The 19,047-nt window shown below is 42.2% G+C and overlaps 1 protein-coding gene across 2 annotated transcripts in view; it reads right to left on the bottom strand.

Moving 5' to 3' along the window:
* Positions 1-509: 509 nt before the first annotated feature.
* The window catches only part of LOC138844775 (zinc finger protein 717-like), a 44,883-nt gene continuing 26,345 nt past the window's right edge, over positions 510-19,047 (bottom strand). For both annotated transcript variants that reach the window (XM_070054803.1, XM_070054804.1), the window contains exons 2-4: positions 8,044-8,170; positions 7,707-7,799; positions 510-3,928 (exon numbers count right to left, since the gene is read on the bottom strand). In XM_070054803.1, the coding sequence (XP_069910904.1) occupies positions 2,139-3,928; positions 7,707-7,799; positions 8,044-8,170 (2,010 nt within the window). In that variant the 3' untranslated portion in view covers positions 510-2,138. The remainder of the gene's footprint in view (positions 3,929-7,706; positions 7,800-8,043; positions 8,171-19,047) is intronic.

The following is a 19,047-nucleotide window of genomic DNA, read 5'->3' on the forward strand; positions in this document are numbered from 1 at the left end:
AAGTTAATACACTCATAGTGGGGGTACCGTACTCTCCCCTCTGTTTTTTAAGCATAGTCTTAAGGTCCTGCATGGGAAGTTAGTGCAAAGTAACTCTGATGGTTAATTTAAGAATTCACACTTTTTTGTGTGCTATCAGTGATCACCCAAGGCTCTTGACATGAGCTGTCTAGGCTATGGAAGCCTTCTGAATCCACAAGCTCCATCAATATTTAGAGAAGGCTGTAAGCAAAGTGAAAGTTCTCCCTTTGAAGAGAGTACATCCTTCTTTGATGACCACTTCTTTCCACAGGACTCTCACCCAGGGAGACTCTCCATGTAGGCACACCTTTTTGCATAAGTGTCCTAACTTTCCATGCCTGAAATGCTCTTGTGGGCTTTTTAGCCAGACCAGAATGCCTTTAGGGATGACTCTGAGGTCATTGAGTGTTACTTAGAGCAATTGCCATTCTATGAGTCTGCTGTATGGACTGCTTCCCATGTTGAAGCATTTACTTCTCTTTAATTCTGGTAATTCTATCGATATGATCACTTTAACAATTGGTGCCTTCTATATGACCAACTTAAAACTTAATGCAATCAAATACAGTCACTTTTAACCTTAATCATATATATATATATATATATATGTTAAAACTTAAGATGTCACTTTCACCATCTAGCCCAAGGGGATGAGAGACATTTCTGGAGAATCTGAACTTATACTGAGGACTACACAGATCCTTTGTGTGGTTCTTTGGACAGAGCAGACAAATATTATACCCACTGGGGCTAGTACTCAGGCGCTGGTCTCCATTGAGGAGAAGAGCCCAACTGAGCAGAAGATGCTTCCCTTCTGATCAAAAAAAGGAGAAATAAGACATGCCAAAATTGGGTGTGTCACCTGAGGCACACCCTTAACCCTGGAGACTGAACAGAGCTCTCTGGCCACATCCACTACTAGCCTCCAGAGATTCAGAGAAAGCAGAAAGTCCACTTATCTACAGTCATAGTACAAAGATAAAATCTGCCACAGTGGAAAAAAAAATAAAAAAGAAAAAATCTTGCTGGTCTGGACAAGTGGTGGCAAATTCTTTCAATTTCTGTTTGTTATGAAAGGTCTTTATTTCACCTTCATTCACAAATGAGAGCTTTGCAGGGTATAATAATCTGGGATGACAGCTTTATTCTCTTCAGACTTGGACTAGATTTTGCCATTTTCTCTTAGTCTGCAGGGTTTCTGATGAGAAGTCTGCTGTGAGTCTAATTGGAGATCCTCTGAGAGTAATCTGATGTTTCTCTCTTACGCGTTTTAGAATCTTGTCTTTTTGTTTCACTGTGGCAGTTTGATTACAATGTGTCATGGCAAGGATGTTTTCTGACCATGTCTATTCAAAGTTCTGTGTGCTTCCTGTACTTGGATGTCTCTTTCTTTTTCCAAACCCAGGAAGTTTTCTGCTAGTATTTCACTAAAAATGCCTTCTAATCCTTTCTCTCTCACCATGCCTGCAGGAACTCCTAGAACCAGAATGTTGGTCTTATTTTTTTTTTTATAGTATCCTGTAGATTCCCAACAGTCTTTTTTAGATTTCTAATCTCCTGGTCTTGTGTTTGGTTTGACTGTATACTTTCCTGTATAACATATGATTTCCATATAACATATGATTTATAAAGGCTTTTCCACACTCATTAGATTCATAAGGTTTCTGCCCTGTGTGAATTGTTTTGATATGAGGTATAACTTATAGAAAAAGGCTTTTCCACAGTCATTACATTTATAAGGTTATTTCCCTGTGTGAATCCTCTGATGCATTTGGAGTTGGAACTTAAAATCAAGTTTTTCCGCAGTCATTACACTCATGAAGTTTCAACACTGTGTGTATTCTCTGGTGCATTATGAGGTTTGACTTTTGTCCAAAGGCTTTTCCAGTCATTACATTCATAAGGTTTCTGCCCTGTGTGAATTCTCTGATGCATGATGAAGGTTGACTTATGGCTAAATGCTTTTCACAGTTATTACGATCATGAGTTTTCTACCCTGTGTGAATTCTCTGCTGTGATATGAGGTTTGCCTTTTGGCCAAAGGCTTTTCCAAAATCATTACATTCATGAGGCTTCTTCCCTGTGGGAATTCTCTGATGTTTCCAAAGGATTGACTTTTATCCAGAGGCTTTCCCTTGGTCATTACATTCATGGGGTTTCTCCCCTGTGTGAATTTGCTGATGTTTCCTGAGATCTGACTTTCGTCCAAAGGCTTTTCCACAGTCATTACATTTATGAGGTTTCTCCCCTGTGTGAATTCTCTGGTGCATTATGAGGCTTGACTTTTGTCCAAAGGCTTTTCCACAGTAATTACATTCATGAGGTTTCTCCCCTGTGTGAATTCGCTGGTGTATTTTGAGGTCTGACTTTTGTCCAAAGGCTTTTCCACAGTCATTACATTTATGAGGTTTCTCCCCTGTGTGAATCCGTTGGTGCACGATGAGGTGTGACTTTTGTCCAAAGGCTTTTCCACAGTCATTACATTCATGAGGTTTCTGCCCTGTGTGAATTCGCTGGTGTATTTTGAGGCATAACTTTCGTCCAAAGGCTTTTCCACAGTCATTACATTTATGAGGTTTCTCCCCTGTGTGATTTTGCTGGTGCACGATGAGGTCTGACTTTTGTCCAAAGGCTTTTCCACAGTCATTACATTTATAAGGTTTCTCCCCTGTGTGAATTCGCTGGTGTAGGATGAGGACTGACTTTTGTCCAAAGGCTTTTCCACAGTCATTACATTTATAAGGTTTCTCCCCTGTGTGAATTCGCTGGTGTATGATGAGGTCTGCCTTTCGTCCAAAGGCTTTTCCACAGTCATTACATTCATGAGGTTTCTCCCCTGTGTGAATTCGCTGGTGTATTTTGAGGCATGACTTTCGTCCAAAGGCTTTTCCACAGTCATTACATTTATGAGGTTTCTCCCCTGTGTGAATCTGTTGGTGCACAATGAGGTGTGACTTTCGTCCAAAGGCTTTTCCACAGTCATTACATTCATGAGGTTTCTCCCCTGTGTGAATTCTCTGGTGTTTGATGAGGTCTGATTTCCATAGAAAGCCTTTTCCACAATGAAGGCATTTATAAAGTTTCTCTCCTGTGTGAATTCGCTGATGGTTTATGAGGTGTGACTTTCGTCCAAAGGCTTTTCCACAGTCACTACATTCATGAGGTTTCTCCCCGGTGTGAATTTGTTGGCATTTCCTGAGGACTGACTTTTGTCCAAAGGCTTTTTCACAGTCATTACATTCAGAAGGTGAATTAAAACTGAGTGATTTTCCACAAGGTTTACATGTGTAAAGTTTTTCCCTTGTATTTAGTCTCTGGTTTATTGTAAGATGTGACTGGTGAATGACAGGTTCAACATACATAATGTACTTATAAAATTTCTTTCTTGTGTGAGTTTGTTGATGCATATTGAGGCTAGAATTTCCATAGATAGCCTTTTCTATTTGAGTTGCTTTTCCAAAAGTGACAGTTGATTTATTACAGTTTTCTGCCATATGAACCCTCTCAGATTTACAGAACATCTTTCTTGTGAAGACTTTTGCTTGTCCAGTGGGTCCAAATGGCTGCTTCGTGATGTGAATCTTGTCATGCTGACCAAGAGGCTCACAGAACTGGAGAGGTTTTCCAGGTATCTTAGTGTTATCAAATTTCTCTTCACCCTGTAGTTGATCAGGCCCACTGGGGGGATACACAGTGTGACATTTATTGCATTCCTCAGGCTTCAATCCTGAATAGATTCCCTTTTGAATAATCAGTGTTGGAATATGGCTTGAATTTAAACTAAGTGTTTTTCTTAATTCAACTCTCTTGAGAGCTGATGTCTTCTTATTTTTCATAAAATCCTGATTCAGATTGTTGTCCTGACTTTCCTGGTTGATCCTAATCAGGTCATCCGTTTTCATGCCCACTGAAATGAGAAAAAAGCAATCATGTCACTGAATCACATGTAACTGTTTCTCCTGGCATACTCATGTAAAGGCAATGAAGTTACTTGTTATCCAAGTGGCATAAGATTTTCACAAAATCAGTATGAAGTACTTATTTGTGACCATTATATGGTTTTTCTCCTTAATACATTAATATACCATGAGGTTTCCCAATGTTCAAACATGATCCTTTTTACTATGGGAATTTGTCAAGGATGGTAGAATGACATTTGTGCTATGATGTGTGGGATGCCTGCATCTCAAAACAGTGTCAGTTTGAGCCCTGGCTACTCTGCTTTCAGTACAGCTCTCTGCCTATGTAAACTGGAAGGAAGCAGATAATGGTTCATGTGCCTGGGAACCTGTGAGAAACCAGGGAAGACTAGAGGGATTCTAGAGTTTTGGCTTCAGACTAGTTAGACCTAAGTGTTGCAGGCATCTGGGAAGTGAGCTAATAGAGGACCTCTTTCTCTCTCTTCTCTCACTATCACTCTGCCTTTCACAAAGATGAAATATCTATAAAATATTTTAAAGAATGGAAAAGTATTTAATAAAAATATTCACCCACTGCCTAGCAACCATTTTTTCCCTGTCCTTTTTCTCCAGTTTATTTTTATAAAAATTGTGTGCTTTTTGCTTCTCTGATATCTCCACCATAAACATGAAAAAGTTTTACTGATCATTTACTTGCAGGTGGAGAAGAGTGAAATGTGCCTGTACTTTAAGCAGGACAACATTTAAGGAGTAGGATTTGAATCTATGAGTGTCTCATGCTCAGTCTTCCTAGGTAAACATCATTTGTGGGATTTTTCAAATGAAAAACTACTTTGTCTCTACTCTATGACAGCTTCCCTAAATTCCTAAGGACACCCAACACCTTCAGCTTCTCAGAAGTACAACAGGTACAGAAAATTCCCAATATACCACTTTAGTTAAACACTCCCAATCAGTTTGAAGAATTTGTTTCTGAGCCGGCGCCGTGGCTCAATAGGCTAATCCTCCACCTTGCGGCGCCGGCACACCGGGTTCTAGTCCCGGTTGGGGCGCCGGATTCTGTCCCGGTTGCCCCTCTTCCAGGCCAGCTCTCTGCTATGGCCAGGGAGTGCAGTGGAGGATGGCCCAGGTGCTTGGGTCCTGCACCCCATGGGAGACCAGGAAAAGCACCTGGCTCCTGGCTCCTGCCAGGATCAGCGCGGTGCGCCGGCTGCAGCGGCGGCCATTGGAGGGTGAACCAGCGGCAAAGGAAGACCTTTCTCTCTGTCTCTCTCTCACTGTCCACTCTGCCTGTCAAAAAAAAAAAAAAAAAAAAAAAAGAATTTGTTTCTGCAAACTGGGATGTGCTCATCTTCTTTGAAAAGTGTTTTCTAGCTCATTCTGAAATCATCAGTGCTGGTTACCTCCTCTCAATTCTTTCTAGAAGCATTCCTGTGTGATAATTTGAATTTCTGGAGGCTTTTGATCAGTTGCCTCCTATTTTCACTGAAAGCTCCATTTCCTATGCTTTTCTTATCTTTTTATTTGCTTATTTTTCAATGATACTGAAAAATAAGAGAGAAATCATACTTCAAACTCCACCCTTAAAGAAATCTGAGCCACCCAACATAAACCCACAAGGCTACTTGACCTTGGGTCTCAAAATCTCATTACTTTCTTGGTGAGTCTAGGATCACTTCTTTTCATGTTTTTTATAAGTTCATGCTTAGTTTAGGATTTCTTTTTTTCAAAGAATTATTTTATTTATTTGAAAGCTAAAATTATATAGAGAGATAGAAACAGAGAGAAGTCTTCCATCTGCTGGTTCACTCCCCATATGGGCACAACCAGTGCTGGGCCAAGATGAAGTTAGGAGCCAGGAGTGTCTTTCTTGTCTCCCACATGGGTACAGGGGGCCAAAGACTTGGGCCAACCTCTGCTCTTTTCTCAGGTGCATTAGCAGAGAGCTGGATTAGAAGAGGACTAGCTGGGACTTGAACTGGCACCCATATGCAATGCTAGTGTTGCAGGCTGGAGCTTTAACACACTGCATCATAGTATCATTCCTAGCTTCATAATTTCTGATGTCACAGCACAGAGGCTTACTCATGACCATCTTTTATTTTTAAAGATTTATTTGAAATTCAGAGTTACACAGAGAGGAGAGGCAAAGAGAGAGTAAGGTCTTGATCCAATGGTTCACTCCCCAATTGGCCACAACGGCCAGAACTGTGCTGATCTGAAGCCAGGAGCCAAGAACTTCTTCTGGGTCTCCCTCGGGTGCAGGGGTCCAAGGACTTGGAACATCTTCTACTGCTTTCCCAGGCCATAGCTGAGAGCTGGATCAGAAGTGGAACAACTGGTGCCCATATGGGATGCTGGTGCTTCAGGCTAGGGTGTTAATTCACTATGCCACAGCACCAGAAACATGATCATCTTTTAGCATTTACTTATTTACTTACTTGAGAGTCAGAGAGACAGAATGAGAGATAAAGACAGACTGAAACAGAGGTTTGCCAACTGTAGGCTCACTTCTCAAATGTTTCCAACAGACTATAATTTTCTTATTTATTTGAGAGGCACAGAGTTAAAAAAAGAAAAAGACTAAGAGAGAGCTCACATTTATTGATGCAGTCCTGAGCAAGTTCTATGCCTGGGCAAAATCATGAGTGGGAACTCAATCTGAGCAATGAGTTACAAATAAGTTTCCAGGGGCCGGCATTGTGGTATAGCAGGTAAAGCCACCACCTGCAGTGCCAACACCACTTATGGGCACCAGTTTAAGTCCTAGCTGCTCCACTTCTGATCCAGCACTCTGCTATGGCCTGAGAAAGCAGTAGAAGATGGCCCAAGTCCTTGGACCCCTGTATCCATGTGGGAGACCTGGAAGAAGCTCCTGGCTCCTAGCTTCAGATCAGTACAGCTCCAGCCATGGCAGCCAATTGGGAAGTGAACCAGTGGATGGAAGATGGGAAGACCTCTCTCTCTTTCTCTCTCTGCCTCTCCTCCTTCTCACGCTCTGACTTTCAAATAAATAAATCTTAAAAAAAAAAAAATAACAGAAACAGGCCAGCGTGGCAGCTCAATAGGCTAATCCTCTGTCTGTGGCACCAGCACACCAGGTTCTAGTCCTGGTCGTGGTGCCGGATTTTGTCCAGGTTGCCCCTCTTCCAGGCCAGCTCTCTGCTGTGGCCCAGGAGTGCAGTGGAGGATGGCCCAGGTCCTTGGGCCCTACACCTGCATGGCAGACCAGGAGAAGCACCTGGCTCCTGGCTTTGGATCAGCGTGGTGTGCCAGCCACAGCACACCGGCCATGGTGGCCATTGAAGGGTGAACAAATGGCAAAAGGAAGACCTTTCTCTTTGTCTCTCTCTCTCACTGTCCACTCTGCCTGTCAAAAAAAAAAAAAAAAAACCAGAAAAATTAATCTTAAAAAAATAAGTTTCTTTATGTTGCCTAATTAACATGCATAGAAGGAACTAATAAGTGCATGAAGGAAAAGGTATGAAAGTATAGAGAAGGACAAGTTAGAATTTGGGGAATGTATCAAACCTAAATAAAAGCCTTAGTAACATCAGAAAATGACTGGATTTTTATTTTTAATCAAAGAACATCTTCACTAAGAACAAAAGTTAGAAAGATATTGGTATCTCTAAATGCCTGTGTCTGATGCACAAAACCAGCTGTCATCAGGAGTAAGGCTTGAGAAAAATTCATGGAAAGAACACCAGTCAACATCTGCACACTTTCTGCCTTGGCCTCCCTGTCTCTTATGTGCAGACTGACCTGGAAGGCTCTCATTCAAGCATTCATCCACCATCCATGGCTCTGCTCCTTGCTCCAACTTGAAGATTAAGTCAGGTTTGGTAATGCAGTGCCCTATTAATGGAAACAAAGTAAGACTTTGTGAAATCACTATCTTGGGTTATTTAAAGGACTACAGCTTGGTTCAGGAGCTATGCAACAAATGTTCCAATTTGAATCTTTTGTTAGGTGGTAGATGTTCAGATTATTCATGGACTCAAATTCTAATCCTGCCCAATATTAAACATTATAAACTGTTCCCTTATTTATCAAATAGCAAGAAAATGTTATCACTGGGCATGTGAAGGGTGTCACTCACCCAAGGAGAACAGACTGCTGTAGGTCTCCAGCATCACATCTCTGTACAGAATTTTCTGAGCATTGTTCATTTTCTGCCATTCCTCCCATGTAAAGTACACAGCCACATCTTCAAATGCTGTCATCACCTATAATAATACACTTCCAGTCAACATATTAACTCCATCACAAAATAAACACTGACAGTTGTGTATGGTTATGAAGGAAAAAAGGAAGGATATGGTGTCACATTAGACTTGTTGAGTGTTTAGAAAGCCACACAGAACATTCAACAGAGTCAAACCCATGATCTACTGGCTGTGAGAAATGCCCAAGCTAGAGGGAAACAGGAGGTTCAAATCACAAAGGCCACATCTGTCAAGGGGAATTGCACAGCAGGCTAGAAGAGGGGCAATACTGACTCTTGAATGAGCAATGTTAAGGAGAAGTATGTAGAAGCATCGAGAAAAAAAGACAAGAAACCATCAGTGAAATTACGATGGGAATGAACAGAAAACAATTTCCAGGAAAACACCATGCATATCATTTCCAATATGTCAGAGAAAAAATATATTAAAAGACAGGGCAGACATTTAGCTTAGTGTTGTTTATGATGCCACCTCAGAGTGTCTATGATTTCCAATGCCAGCTCTAGTTTCTAGCTCCCAGATAATGCAAACCTGGGGAAGCAATGGTGATGTCACCAATGAAGGAGGCATAGATTCCATTCCTCAATCCTGGCTTCAGTCCTACCCCACCTATTTGGTATGGTTATCTAGGAAGTGAATTAATGTGTCAAAGCTCTCTCTCAGTCCATCAACTTTTTTCTCTATCAAGCTAATAAATAATTTTAAGTAAGAAAATACAGGTAAGACAAAGAATACAAATTAGCTTTTGCCCTTGTCTATGATTATTCTACTGATAAACAATTGAAATAACATTATACCGGCTGGCGCCGCAGCTCAATAGGCTAATCCTCCACCTAGTGGTGTGGCACACTGGGTTCTAGTCCCGGTTGGGGCACCGGATTCTGTCCTGGTTGCCCCTCTTCCAGTCCAGCTCTCTGCTATGGCCCGGGAGTGCAGTGGAGGATGGCCCAAGTGCTTGGGCCCTGCACCCCCTGGGAGACCAAGAGAAGCACCTGGCTCCTGGCTTCAGATCAGCACAGTGCACCAGTCGCAGCGCGCCAGCCGTGGCGGCCATTGGAGGGTGAACCAATGGCAAAAAAAAAAAAAAAAAAAAGGAAAACCTTTCTCTCTGTCTCTCTCACTGTCCACTCTGCCTGTAAAAAAAAAAAAAAAATAAAGAAATAAAGAAATAACATTATATCTAATTAAAGTGAAAGCAATGGAAATACTTGCCCAAAACATTCAAATGATAAACATTTGAAATAACATTATACATAATTAAAGTGAAAGCAATAGAATTATTTGCCCAAAAAGAGAACCTGGGAATGTCTGCAGTACAATCTGCATTTGTGACTCACTGAGAAAAATGCTTAGAGATTTATTTCAGAACCTGCAATAGTCACCAGAATTGTGATCCAGCAGGCTAAGCCTCCACCATCAATGCTGGCATCCCATGTAAACAGAGGACTTGAGTCCTTGCTGCTCCACTTCCAATCTAGTTCCCTGCTAATCTGATTGAAAGAGCAGTGAAAATGGCTTGAGTATTTGGATCCTTCCACCAGTGTGGGAGACCCATGGAGTCCCAGGCTCCTGGCTTTGGCCTGGCCCAGTCCCAGCCATTGTGGGCATTTGGGGAATGAAACAGTAGATAGAAGATATCTCCTTTTGTCTCCCTGTCTCTCCCAATCTCTGCAAGTCCACTTTTCAAATAAATAAAGATTTATTTATTTATTTGAAAGTCAGAGTTACACAGAGAGAGGAGAGGCAGAGAGAGAGAGGTCTTCCATCTGCTGGTTCAGTCCCCAATTGGCTGCAATGGCTGGAACTGCACCAATCTGAAGCCAGGAACCAGGAGCTTCTTCTGGGTCTCCCACATGGGTTCAGGGGCCCAAGGACCTGGGCCATCTTCCACTGCTTTCCCAGGCCATAGTAGAGAGCTGGAGCAGAAGTGGAGCAGCTGGGTCTCAAACTGGTGCCCATATGGAATGTCAATGCTTTAGACCAGGGCATTAACACACTGAGCCACAGAGCTGACCCCATATTTTCCATTTTAATTAACTAGTATACTGGGACCGGCACTGTGGCATAGCAGGTAAAGCCACTGCCTTCAGTGCTGGCATCCCATATTGGTGCCAGTTCAAGTCCCAGTGGCTTCACTTCCAATCCAGCTCTCTGCTATGGCCTGGGAATTCAGTAGAAGAGGGCCTAAGTCCTTGGGCCCCTGAACCCATGTGGGAGACCCAGAAGAAGCTCTTCACTTCTAGCTTTGGATCAGTGTAACTCCGGCCATTGTGGCCAACTGGGGAGTGAACCAGCAGATGGAAGACTCTCTCTCTCCCTCTGCCTCTCTGAAACTCTGACTTTCAAGTAAATAAAAAAAAATCTAAAAAAATAAATAAATAAACTAGCATTAAACACCTAAAATGAGTACTGACAAGCTGGGGAATAATTTAAAAAAAAAAAAAAACACTTACAGGTGATATATTAATTTTCTTTCCTCTTAGAAACATGTGGAGGACCCAGAATCATACCTGGGAGAGAAGGTGAATGGCAGGAGTTCAAAGAAAACTCTGGAGGCCAACGCTGTGGCATAATGGGTAAAGCTGCTGCCTGCAGTGCCAACATTCCATATGGGTTCTGGTTCGAGTCCTGCCTGCTCAACTTACAATCTAGCTTTCTGCTATGTCCTGAGAAAGCAGTGAAACATGGTCCAAGTCCTTGGGCCACTGCACCTGCATGGGAGACCCTGAAGCTCTTGGGTCTTGGCTTTGGATCGGCTGAGCTCCAGCCTTTGCAGTAATTTGGAGGGTGAGCCAGCAGATAGAAGACTTTCTCTCTCTGCAACTCTTTCAATAAATAAATGAAATCTTAAAAAAAAAAAAAAAACCCTCTGGTTTCCTTCTGCACTGAACAGTGGGAAAAAAAGGATATAATAGAATGAATAAAGAATAATAAATACATTAACCAAGAAAACATCAGCTTCACTGTAGAGGAATAAACCTGTAAAAATAGAAATACATAGGAAAATGCACCCACCTATATTAAGTGGCAGAGATTAAACAGAAGTTATCATTGGTTTAACGAAAGCATTATCTACGAATTTTGTAAAATAATAATGTAAAAGTAAAAAGAAATGTTGAGTGTTCAAATGAATGAGGTTATCAGAGGAAAACATTATGTTGTTATTAAAGTTTATACTAAAGAAAGTTAACAAATGCACATAATGTATATTTAATGCAGTGCACTTTACCAGTAATGATTCCAAGTAGCACCTTTCCCTGTATTCATCCCTTCACAAAACCCTGGATTGGGGCTGGCACTGTGGCCTAGCGGGTAAAACTGCCACCTGCAGACTGGCATCCCATATAGGCACTGGTTTGATTCCCAGCTGCTCCACTCTGATCCAGCTGTCTGCTATGGCCTGGGAAAGCAGTAGAAGATGGCCTAAGTCCTTGGGCCCCTGTACCCATGTGGGAAACCCAGAAGAAGCTCCTGCATCCTGGCTTTGGACTGGCACAGCTCTGGCCATTGCAGCCAACTGGGGAGTGAACCAGCAGATGGAAGAGCTCTCTCTCTCTCTCTGCCTCTCCCTCTCTCTGTGTGTAACTCTTTCAAATAAATAAATAAATCTTTTTAAAAAAAAGACCCTGAATTTCACCATTTCACTTGATTTACCCAATGAGATACCAGTAAATGTGATAGAAATAGACAATTTGTTAAAATATTTATTTGTATGAAAGAGTTACATAAAGAGAGGAGAGGCAGAGAAGAGAGAGAGAGGGAGGGAGGGAGGGAGAGAAGGAGAGAAGGAGGAGAAAGAGAGGTCTTTGAACTGCAGGTTCACTCTCCAGATGGCTGCAATGGCTGGAGCTGTGTAGATCCAAAGATATGAACCAGGAGCTTCTTTCAGGTCTCCCACAAGGGAGCAGGGGCCAAAGGACTTGGGCCATCTTCTACTGTTTTCCCAGGCTGTAGCAAAGAGCTGGATCAGAGGTGGAGCAGCCGAGTCACAAACTGACACCCATATGGGATGCTGGCACGACAGGTGGTGTCACAGAACCAGCCCCAGAAATAGACAATTTGTAAAGTATTTGCCTTCTCAGATTTCTTTTTCTGACAGTTATCTTCTGAAAAACCCTGGGGCCTGCCTGTTGAAGAGATAGTATGTAGGCTGGCGCTGTGGCTCACTAGGCTAATCCTCTGCCCACAGCACTGGTACTCCAGGTGCTAGTCCCAGTTTGGGTGCCGGTTCTGACCCAGTTGCTCCTATTCCAGTCTATCTCTCGGCTGTGGCCTGGGAAGGCAGTGGAGGATTGCCCAAGTTCTGGGGCCCTGCACCCACATGGGAGATCAGGAGGAAGTGCCTGTCTCCTAGCTTTGGATCAGCACAACATGCTGGCCATAGTGGCCATTTGGGGGGTGAACCAATGGAAGGAAAACATTTGTCTCTGTCTCTCTCTCTCACTAACTCTGCCTGTCAAAAAAAGAAAAAAAGAGATAATATGTAGCCAAGATTCACCACAAACCCCAGACACTTAAGTGAAGCCTCAATCAGTTCCCCAAATGGCTAAACTCTCATTTCTGCTCCTGGACTGATCATAGGAACTGCCCAGCTGACTACAGCCCATAACACAGAGTCAGAACTGCAAATCAAATGGCTATTTGTTAAGCCATTGTGTTTTCTGATTTGTCCTACATCAAATGCTGATATATATCAGTAAGTATGGAAGAAAGTTGAATTACATGCAAACTATAATGCATACAACTTCAAAATTTCATTTAGCAGTTCCTATAAAGCAGGGCCAGCATTGTAAACAAGTAAACCTGCTGTCTGCAATACAAGCATCCCATATGAGCACTGGTTCATGTTCTGGCTGTTCTGCTTTTGACCCAGCTTCCTGCTGATGGCCTGAGAAAAGCAATGGAAGATGATCCAAATACTTGGGCAAATGCTACCAATGTGGGAGACCCAGATGAAGATCTTGGTTCCTGGCCTCATTCTTTCCTGGCCCTGCTCAAGGCAGCCATCTGTGATGTGAACAAGCAGAAGGAAGATCTCTCTGGGTCTCTCCTCTATATACAATATTTTCAAATAATTTTTTTAAAAAACTTAGAAAAAAGCTCCTATAAACAAAATCTTTGCCTATCAATTAGACCTTAGAAAAGCTGCTGATACTAAAAAAAAATAAAAAAAAAAAAAAAAAAAGAGTCCTGGGATTCATAAAAATAAATTATCTGGAGACCATAAGGTTGTTCTTCACATTTTGGCTTATATATATGCTCATTGTGTTCTTTTGGTTTATATTTTAAGAAGCTTATTATCATATGAAATCTAATTTAATATAATTTTACTATCTCAGAAGGCAGGATAAAGGTTCACAGTAATTTTCTGTAGCTGCATGTATACTGCATATTGTTCAAGAAGAAATTACTGAAATGGGAAAATTTTTATGATATGCTTTTTGTTTTTTTTAAAGATGTATTTATTTATGTGAAAGTCAAATTTATGCAGAGAGAGAGAGAGAGAGAGAGAGAGATCGATCTTCCATCTGATGGCTCACTCTGCAAATGGCTGCAATGGCCGGAGCAGCACCAACCAAAGCCAGGACGCAGGAGCTTCTTCCAGATCTCCCACAGGGGTGCAGGGACCCAAGGACTTGAGCCATCTTCTACTGCTTTCCCAGGCCATAGCAGAGAGCTGGATCAGAAGTGGAGCAGCCAAGTCTTGAACCCATGCCAATATGAGATGTGGGCACTTCAGGCCAGGGCATTAACCCACTGTGCCACAGCACCAGCCTCATGATATGTTTTTTGAAGTCATACACTCAAAACACAGCATTAGTAGCAAAAGGGAAGACATGCTCATGAAAGTTTTCTAAAGCAGTATTATTTGAACTGGTGACAATTTCTGAAATGGATCTAAAAATAAATGTTTTTTAATTAAGTGTGGCAAGATAGAGAACATTAGACAGAAGTTAAGGTGCTGGGTATTTACAAATCATGTGAAACTACACAAAGCACTTTTCTCCTGAAATACAATTTGTTTCATCTTTTTTACAGAGATCCTGGCAAAACTTCCTTGAGCTACCAGGAAGGACTATTAGAATACAGGGGGCAGGAGTCCTCCAAGATGGTGGAATAGGGAGGGAGCACACTGATAGTCCAGGAAAAAATAGTTTAATAAAAGTGGAGATACTATAGTTTCAGGGAAGTTAGGGGGAAAAACTGCAGAAGAAACTCTTCCAGAACTAGTGGGACATGGTGGACCTATGTGGAGGGCATGGGTGCCCATGGCTCGGGATCCCAGCTGCTGAGTCTACACACCAGCACTGGAAAGGGAGGTGAGGCAAAACCTCAGTAGCCCAAGACATTTGCAGGGAAGTCACAGGAAGAGCCTAGAGGGAATGAGACTTGAAACCCTGTGGGGGAAAGTCTACCAGGCTAACTAAAAGAGAGAAATAAAATAAATAAAATAAAATAGAATAAAATAAAAGGGACCAGTATGGACATGATTCTCTGTCTCCACTCACCTTACATAGGTGAGCAAGACAAAGAGCAGGCACCATTTTGGACATATGTAAAAGCTGTGCTTACTCTGGTGGGGAGAAATAAAAGGAGGTTAGGACCTAGTGAATGTGTGGGAGCTTATGAACTGTGACTGTAAAAAAAAAAAAAACTGAGGGTGTGTGAGAGAACTCATGGAGTTTCTGAGATGTGAGTACTCTTGGGAGACGCCGAAAACTTGGTAACCTTGGCAACCCGGTGGAAGACTGCAGGGGAATCTGAGCTTACACTGAGGACTGAACAGATCCTTTGTGTGGTCCTTGGGACAGAGCAGATGAATATTACACCCACAGGGGCCAGAGCTCAGACATTGACTGCGTTCAGTTCCACTCAGCTGTGTGGAATTACTTCCCTTCTTAATAAAAAAAAAAAAAAGAGAGAGAGAGAGAGAGAAAGAGAAAAAATTTAATACACCTAACCTGGGTATGTCACCCTTAACCCTGAAGAATCAAACAGAGCTCTCTGGCCACACCCATCACAAGCCTCTAAGGATCCGTCAAAAGCAGACAGTCCACTTAATCGAGTCATAGTATAACAAGAAAAACCACGACAGCAAAAAAAAAAAAAAAAAAAGAAGCAACCAAAGTGTGGGGAGCAACTCAGACTATACTGTTACTGGAATTAAGACTTATTCTATACATCTGCTCTCCCACAATATGGCACTGGGAGAGGAGCAAACAGCTTCTACCCAGCTGCCTCTCACCAACTTGACAAGCTGCAGGAGCTGCTCCTGATTGGAGGAGAGCAGCGTACTCGGCATGTGGGTAGCAGAGTTGGGATTGGTGGAAGAGGACTATAAAGGAGGAGAGAGACAACATGCACCAGGAACATCTATCTGAAGGAACACCTGTGCAGACCCCGAGAGAGCCGGCCGACGGTGTGCCACTCCCCTGCGGAAGTGGGGAAAGTGGCAGGGGGAGCCGCCCTTCCACGGAGGTGGAAGGTACGGTAGCCAACCCGGGAAGAACCAGCAGCAAACCCGGGGAGGGCCGAGCAGACGAAACCCTGCAAGATATAGCACAGGCAAGGACTTCTTGGAACATACCCCGGAGGCACAGACAGTCAAAGCCAAAATTAACAATTGGGATTGCATCAAATTAAGAAGTTTCTGTACTGCAAAAGAAACAGTCAGGAAAGTGAAGAGGCAACGGACAGAATGGGAAAAAATATTAGCAAACTATGCAACAGATAATGGGTTAATAACCAGAATCTACAAAGAAATCAAGAAACTCCACAACATCAAAACAAATATCCCACTTAAGAGATGGGCCAAGGACCTCAATAGACATTTTTCAAAAGAGGAAATCCAAATGGCCAACAGGCACATGAAAAAATGTTCAAGATCACTAGCAATCAGGGAAATGCACATCAAAACCACAATGAGGTTTCACCTCACCCCGGTTAGAATGGCTCACATTCAGAAATCTACCAACAACAGATGCTGGCCAGGATGTGGGGAAAAAGGGACACTAACCCACTGTTGGTGGGAATGCAAACGGGTAAAGCCACTATGGAAGTCAGTCTGGTGATTCCTCAGAAACCTGAAGATAACCCTACCATACAACCCAGCCATCCCACTCCTTGGAATTTACCCAAAGGAAAGTAAATTGGCAAATAATAAAGATGTCCACACCATAATGTTTATTGCAGATCACTTCATAATAGCTAAGACCTGGAACCAACACAAATGCCCATCAACAGTAGACTGGATAAAGAAATTATGGGACATGTACTCTATAGAATACTATACAGCAGTCAATACCAATGAAATCTGGTCATTTGCAACAAAATGGAGGAATCTGGAACACATCATGCTGAGTGAAATAAGCCAGTCCCAAAGGGACAAATACCATAGGTTCTCCCTGATCGGTGACAACTAACCAAGCACCTAAAAGGAAGCCAGTTGAAGTGAAATGGACACTTTGAGAAACAGTGACTTGATCACCCCTTTTCCTGACTATTGATGTACAACTTAGTACTTTATCCCTTTTAGTGTTTTTTTTTTTTTTGGTTGTTCTACTTAATACTTTGGTTGAATTCTGTAATTAACACACAGTTATTCTTAAGTGTTGAACTTTAACTGAAAAGTGGTCCTTGTTAAATATGAGTGGGAATAAGAGAGGGAGGAGATGTACAATTTGGAACATGCTCAATCGGACTTGCCCCAAATGGTAGATTTAGAAATGTGCCAGGGGATTCCAATTCAATCCCATCAAGGTGGCATGTACCAATGCCATCTCACTAGTCAAACTAATCAGCTTCAGTTCAGAATTGATCATAGTGATAGGATTAAGAGTCAAAGGGATCACATAAGCAAGACTAGTATCTGCTAACATTAACTGATAGAATTAAAAAGGAGAGAATGATCCAACATGGGAAGCCGGATACACAGCAGACTCATAGAATGGCAGATGCCCTAAACAGCACTCTGGCCTCATAATCAGCCCTTAAGGCATTCGGATCTGGCTGAAGAATCCATGAGAGTATTTTAGGCATGGAAAGCTAAGACACACTGGATAAAAAAATAAAAAAATTAAAAAAATAAAAACCTAAATGAAAGATCCCTGCGAGTGATATCTCAATGGATAGAACAGGCCTTCAAAGAAGGAGGTACCTTTCTCTGAAGGCAGGAGAGAACTTCTACTTTGACTATGACCTTGTCTAAATAAGATCAGAGTCAGTGAACTCAAAAGGCTTCCACAGCCTTGGCAACACATGACAAGAGCCTAGGGTGATTACTGACACCATAAACAAGACTGTCAATAGTTAAATCAACAACAGGAGTCACTGTGCACTTACTCCCCATGTAGGATTTCTGTACTTAATATGTTATTCAATGTGAATTAATGCTATAACTAGTACTCAAACAGTACTTTACACTTTGTGTTTCTGTGTGGGTGCAAACTGTTGAACTCTTTACTTAATATATGCTAAACTGATCTTCTGTATATAAAGATAATTGAAAATGAATCTTGATGTGAATGGAATGGGAGAGGGAGCCGGAGGTGGGAGGGTTGCAGGTGGGAGGGAAAAAGCCATTGTAATCCAGAAGCTGTACTTTGGAAATTTATATTTATTAAATAAAAGTTAAAGAGAAAAAAAAATACAGGGGGCAGAAGCATAGCCCAGGTACCAAGTATATAACAGACTAGATTTTACAGACCTCCATTTCTAGAGATGCTGATAGTGGAATGAGGTAATGGGCATGTGGTAGGAAGCAATGCAAATAGTGACTCTCAGATTGGAGAGGTCATCCCTCCACCCCAGGCTGCACCCTTAAGACCACTGTCTTTCTAATCCACTCACAACTCTCTTTTGAATGCTGGTCCAGAACTTCTGTTACCACCAAGTTTTGAAAACTAATGGATGAGGTAAGGTAATATCAAGTATATCTTGTTCACTCTGGTCAGTATGATCCATAACTGCTTGGACCATGCAACTAGGTTCTTTACTTTTTAATGACTCTTGTCTCTGCTCTGAGCCTGAAGGTGTTATCTCAGAGAGCATTAAGTTGTATTCTGTTAGAAAAGATTCCTATTTATTGAGCTCCCTTCTTCAAATGCCATAAAAACTTCTCACTTCCAAAGGATATGGGACTGTCCCCCAGTACCCAAACTTCCATGTTCCCAGAAACTATGTATTCTATAAGTTCTGTAACCTTGAATGAGTAGCACTGGGCAGGCTATACAGTGCAGGAATTGAGAAACTTCATTTAAAGAAGATACACCAGAAATCCCATAAATGCAATTGCAACACAGTGTAAGTCAGCATGCACACATCTCACAGTAAAGACATTTCACTAGTATTGTTGCTATACTCATCTTAAAGATGAGTAAACAGTGACAGAGGTGCAACCTACATTCAGCTCATATACAATTCGGCTCCAGTGGTCTGAATACCCATCTCCATGCCATGGCCATCTTGTATGAGACTAGTTGTCTACAGAAATTTTAGAACCCCTTTCTGTATTGCTGGAGACCCACTGGTCTTCTGTCAGACACATCCTCTTCTTTTAAAAAAAAAAAAGATTTATTTTTATTTATTTGACAGGCAGAGTTACAGAAAGGGGTAGAGACAGAGAGAGAGGTCTTCGATATGCTGGTTCACTCCCCAGATGGCCACAACTGAGCTGTGCCAATCCAAAGCCAGGAGCCAGGAGCCAGGAGCTTTTTCTGGGTCTCCCACATGGGTGCAGGAGTCCAAGGACTTGGGCTATCTTCTACTGCTTTCCCAGGCCACAGCAGAGAGCTGGATCAGAAGAGGAGCAGCCGGGATTAGAACCAGCACCCATATGGGATGCTGGCACTTCAGCCCAGGGCGCTAACCCACTGAGC

The sequence above is a fragment of the Oryctolagus cuniculus genome, chromosome 12 (genome assembly GCF_964237555.1).
Source record: "Oryctolagus cuniculus chromosome 12, mOryCun1.1, whole genome shotgun sequence".
In the NCBI taxonomy this organism is placed as follows: domain Eukaryota; kingdom Metazoa; phylum Chordata; class Mammalia; order Lagomorpha; family Leporidae; genus Oryctolagus; species Oryctolagus cuniculus.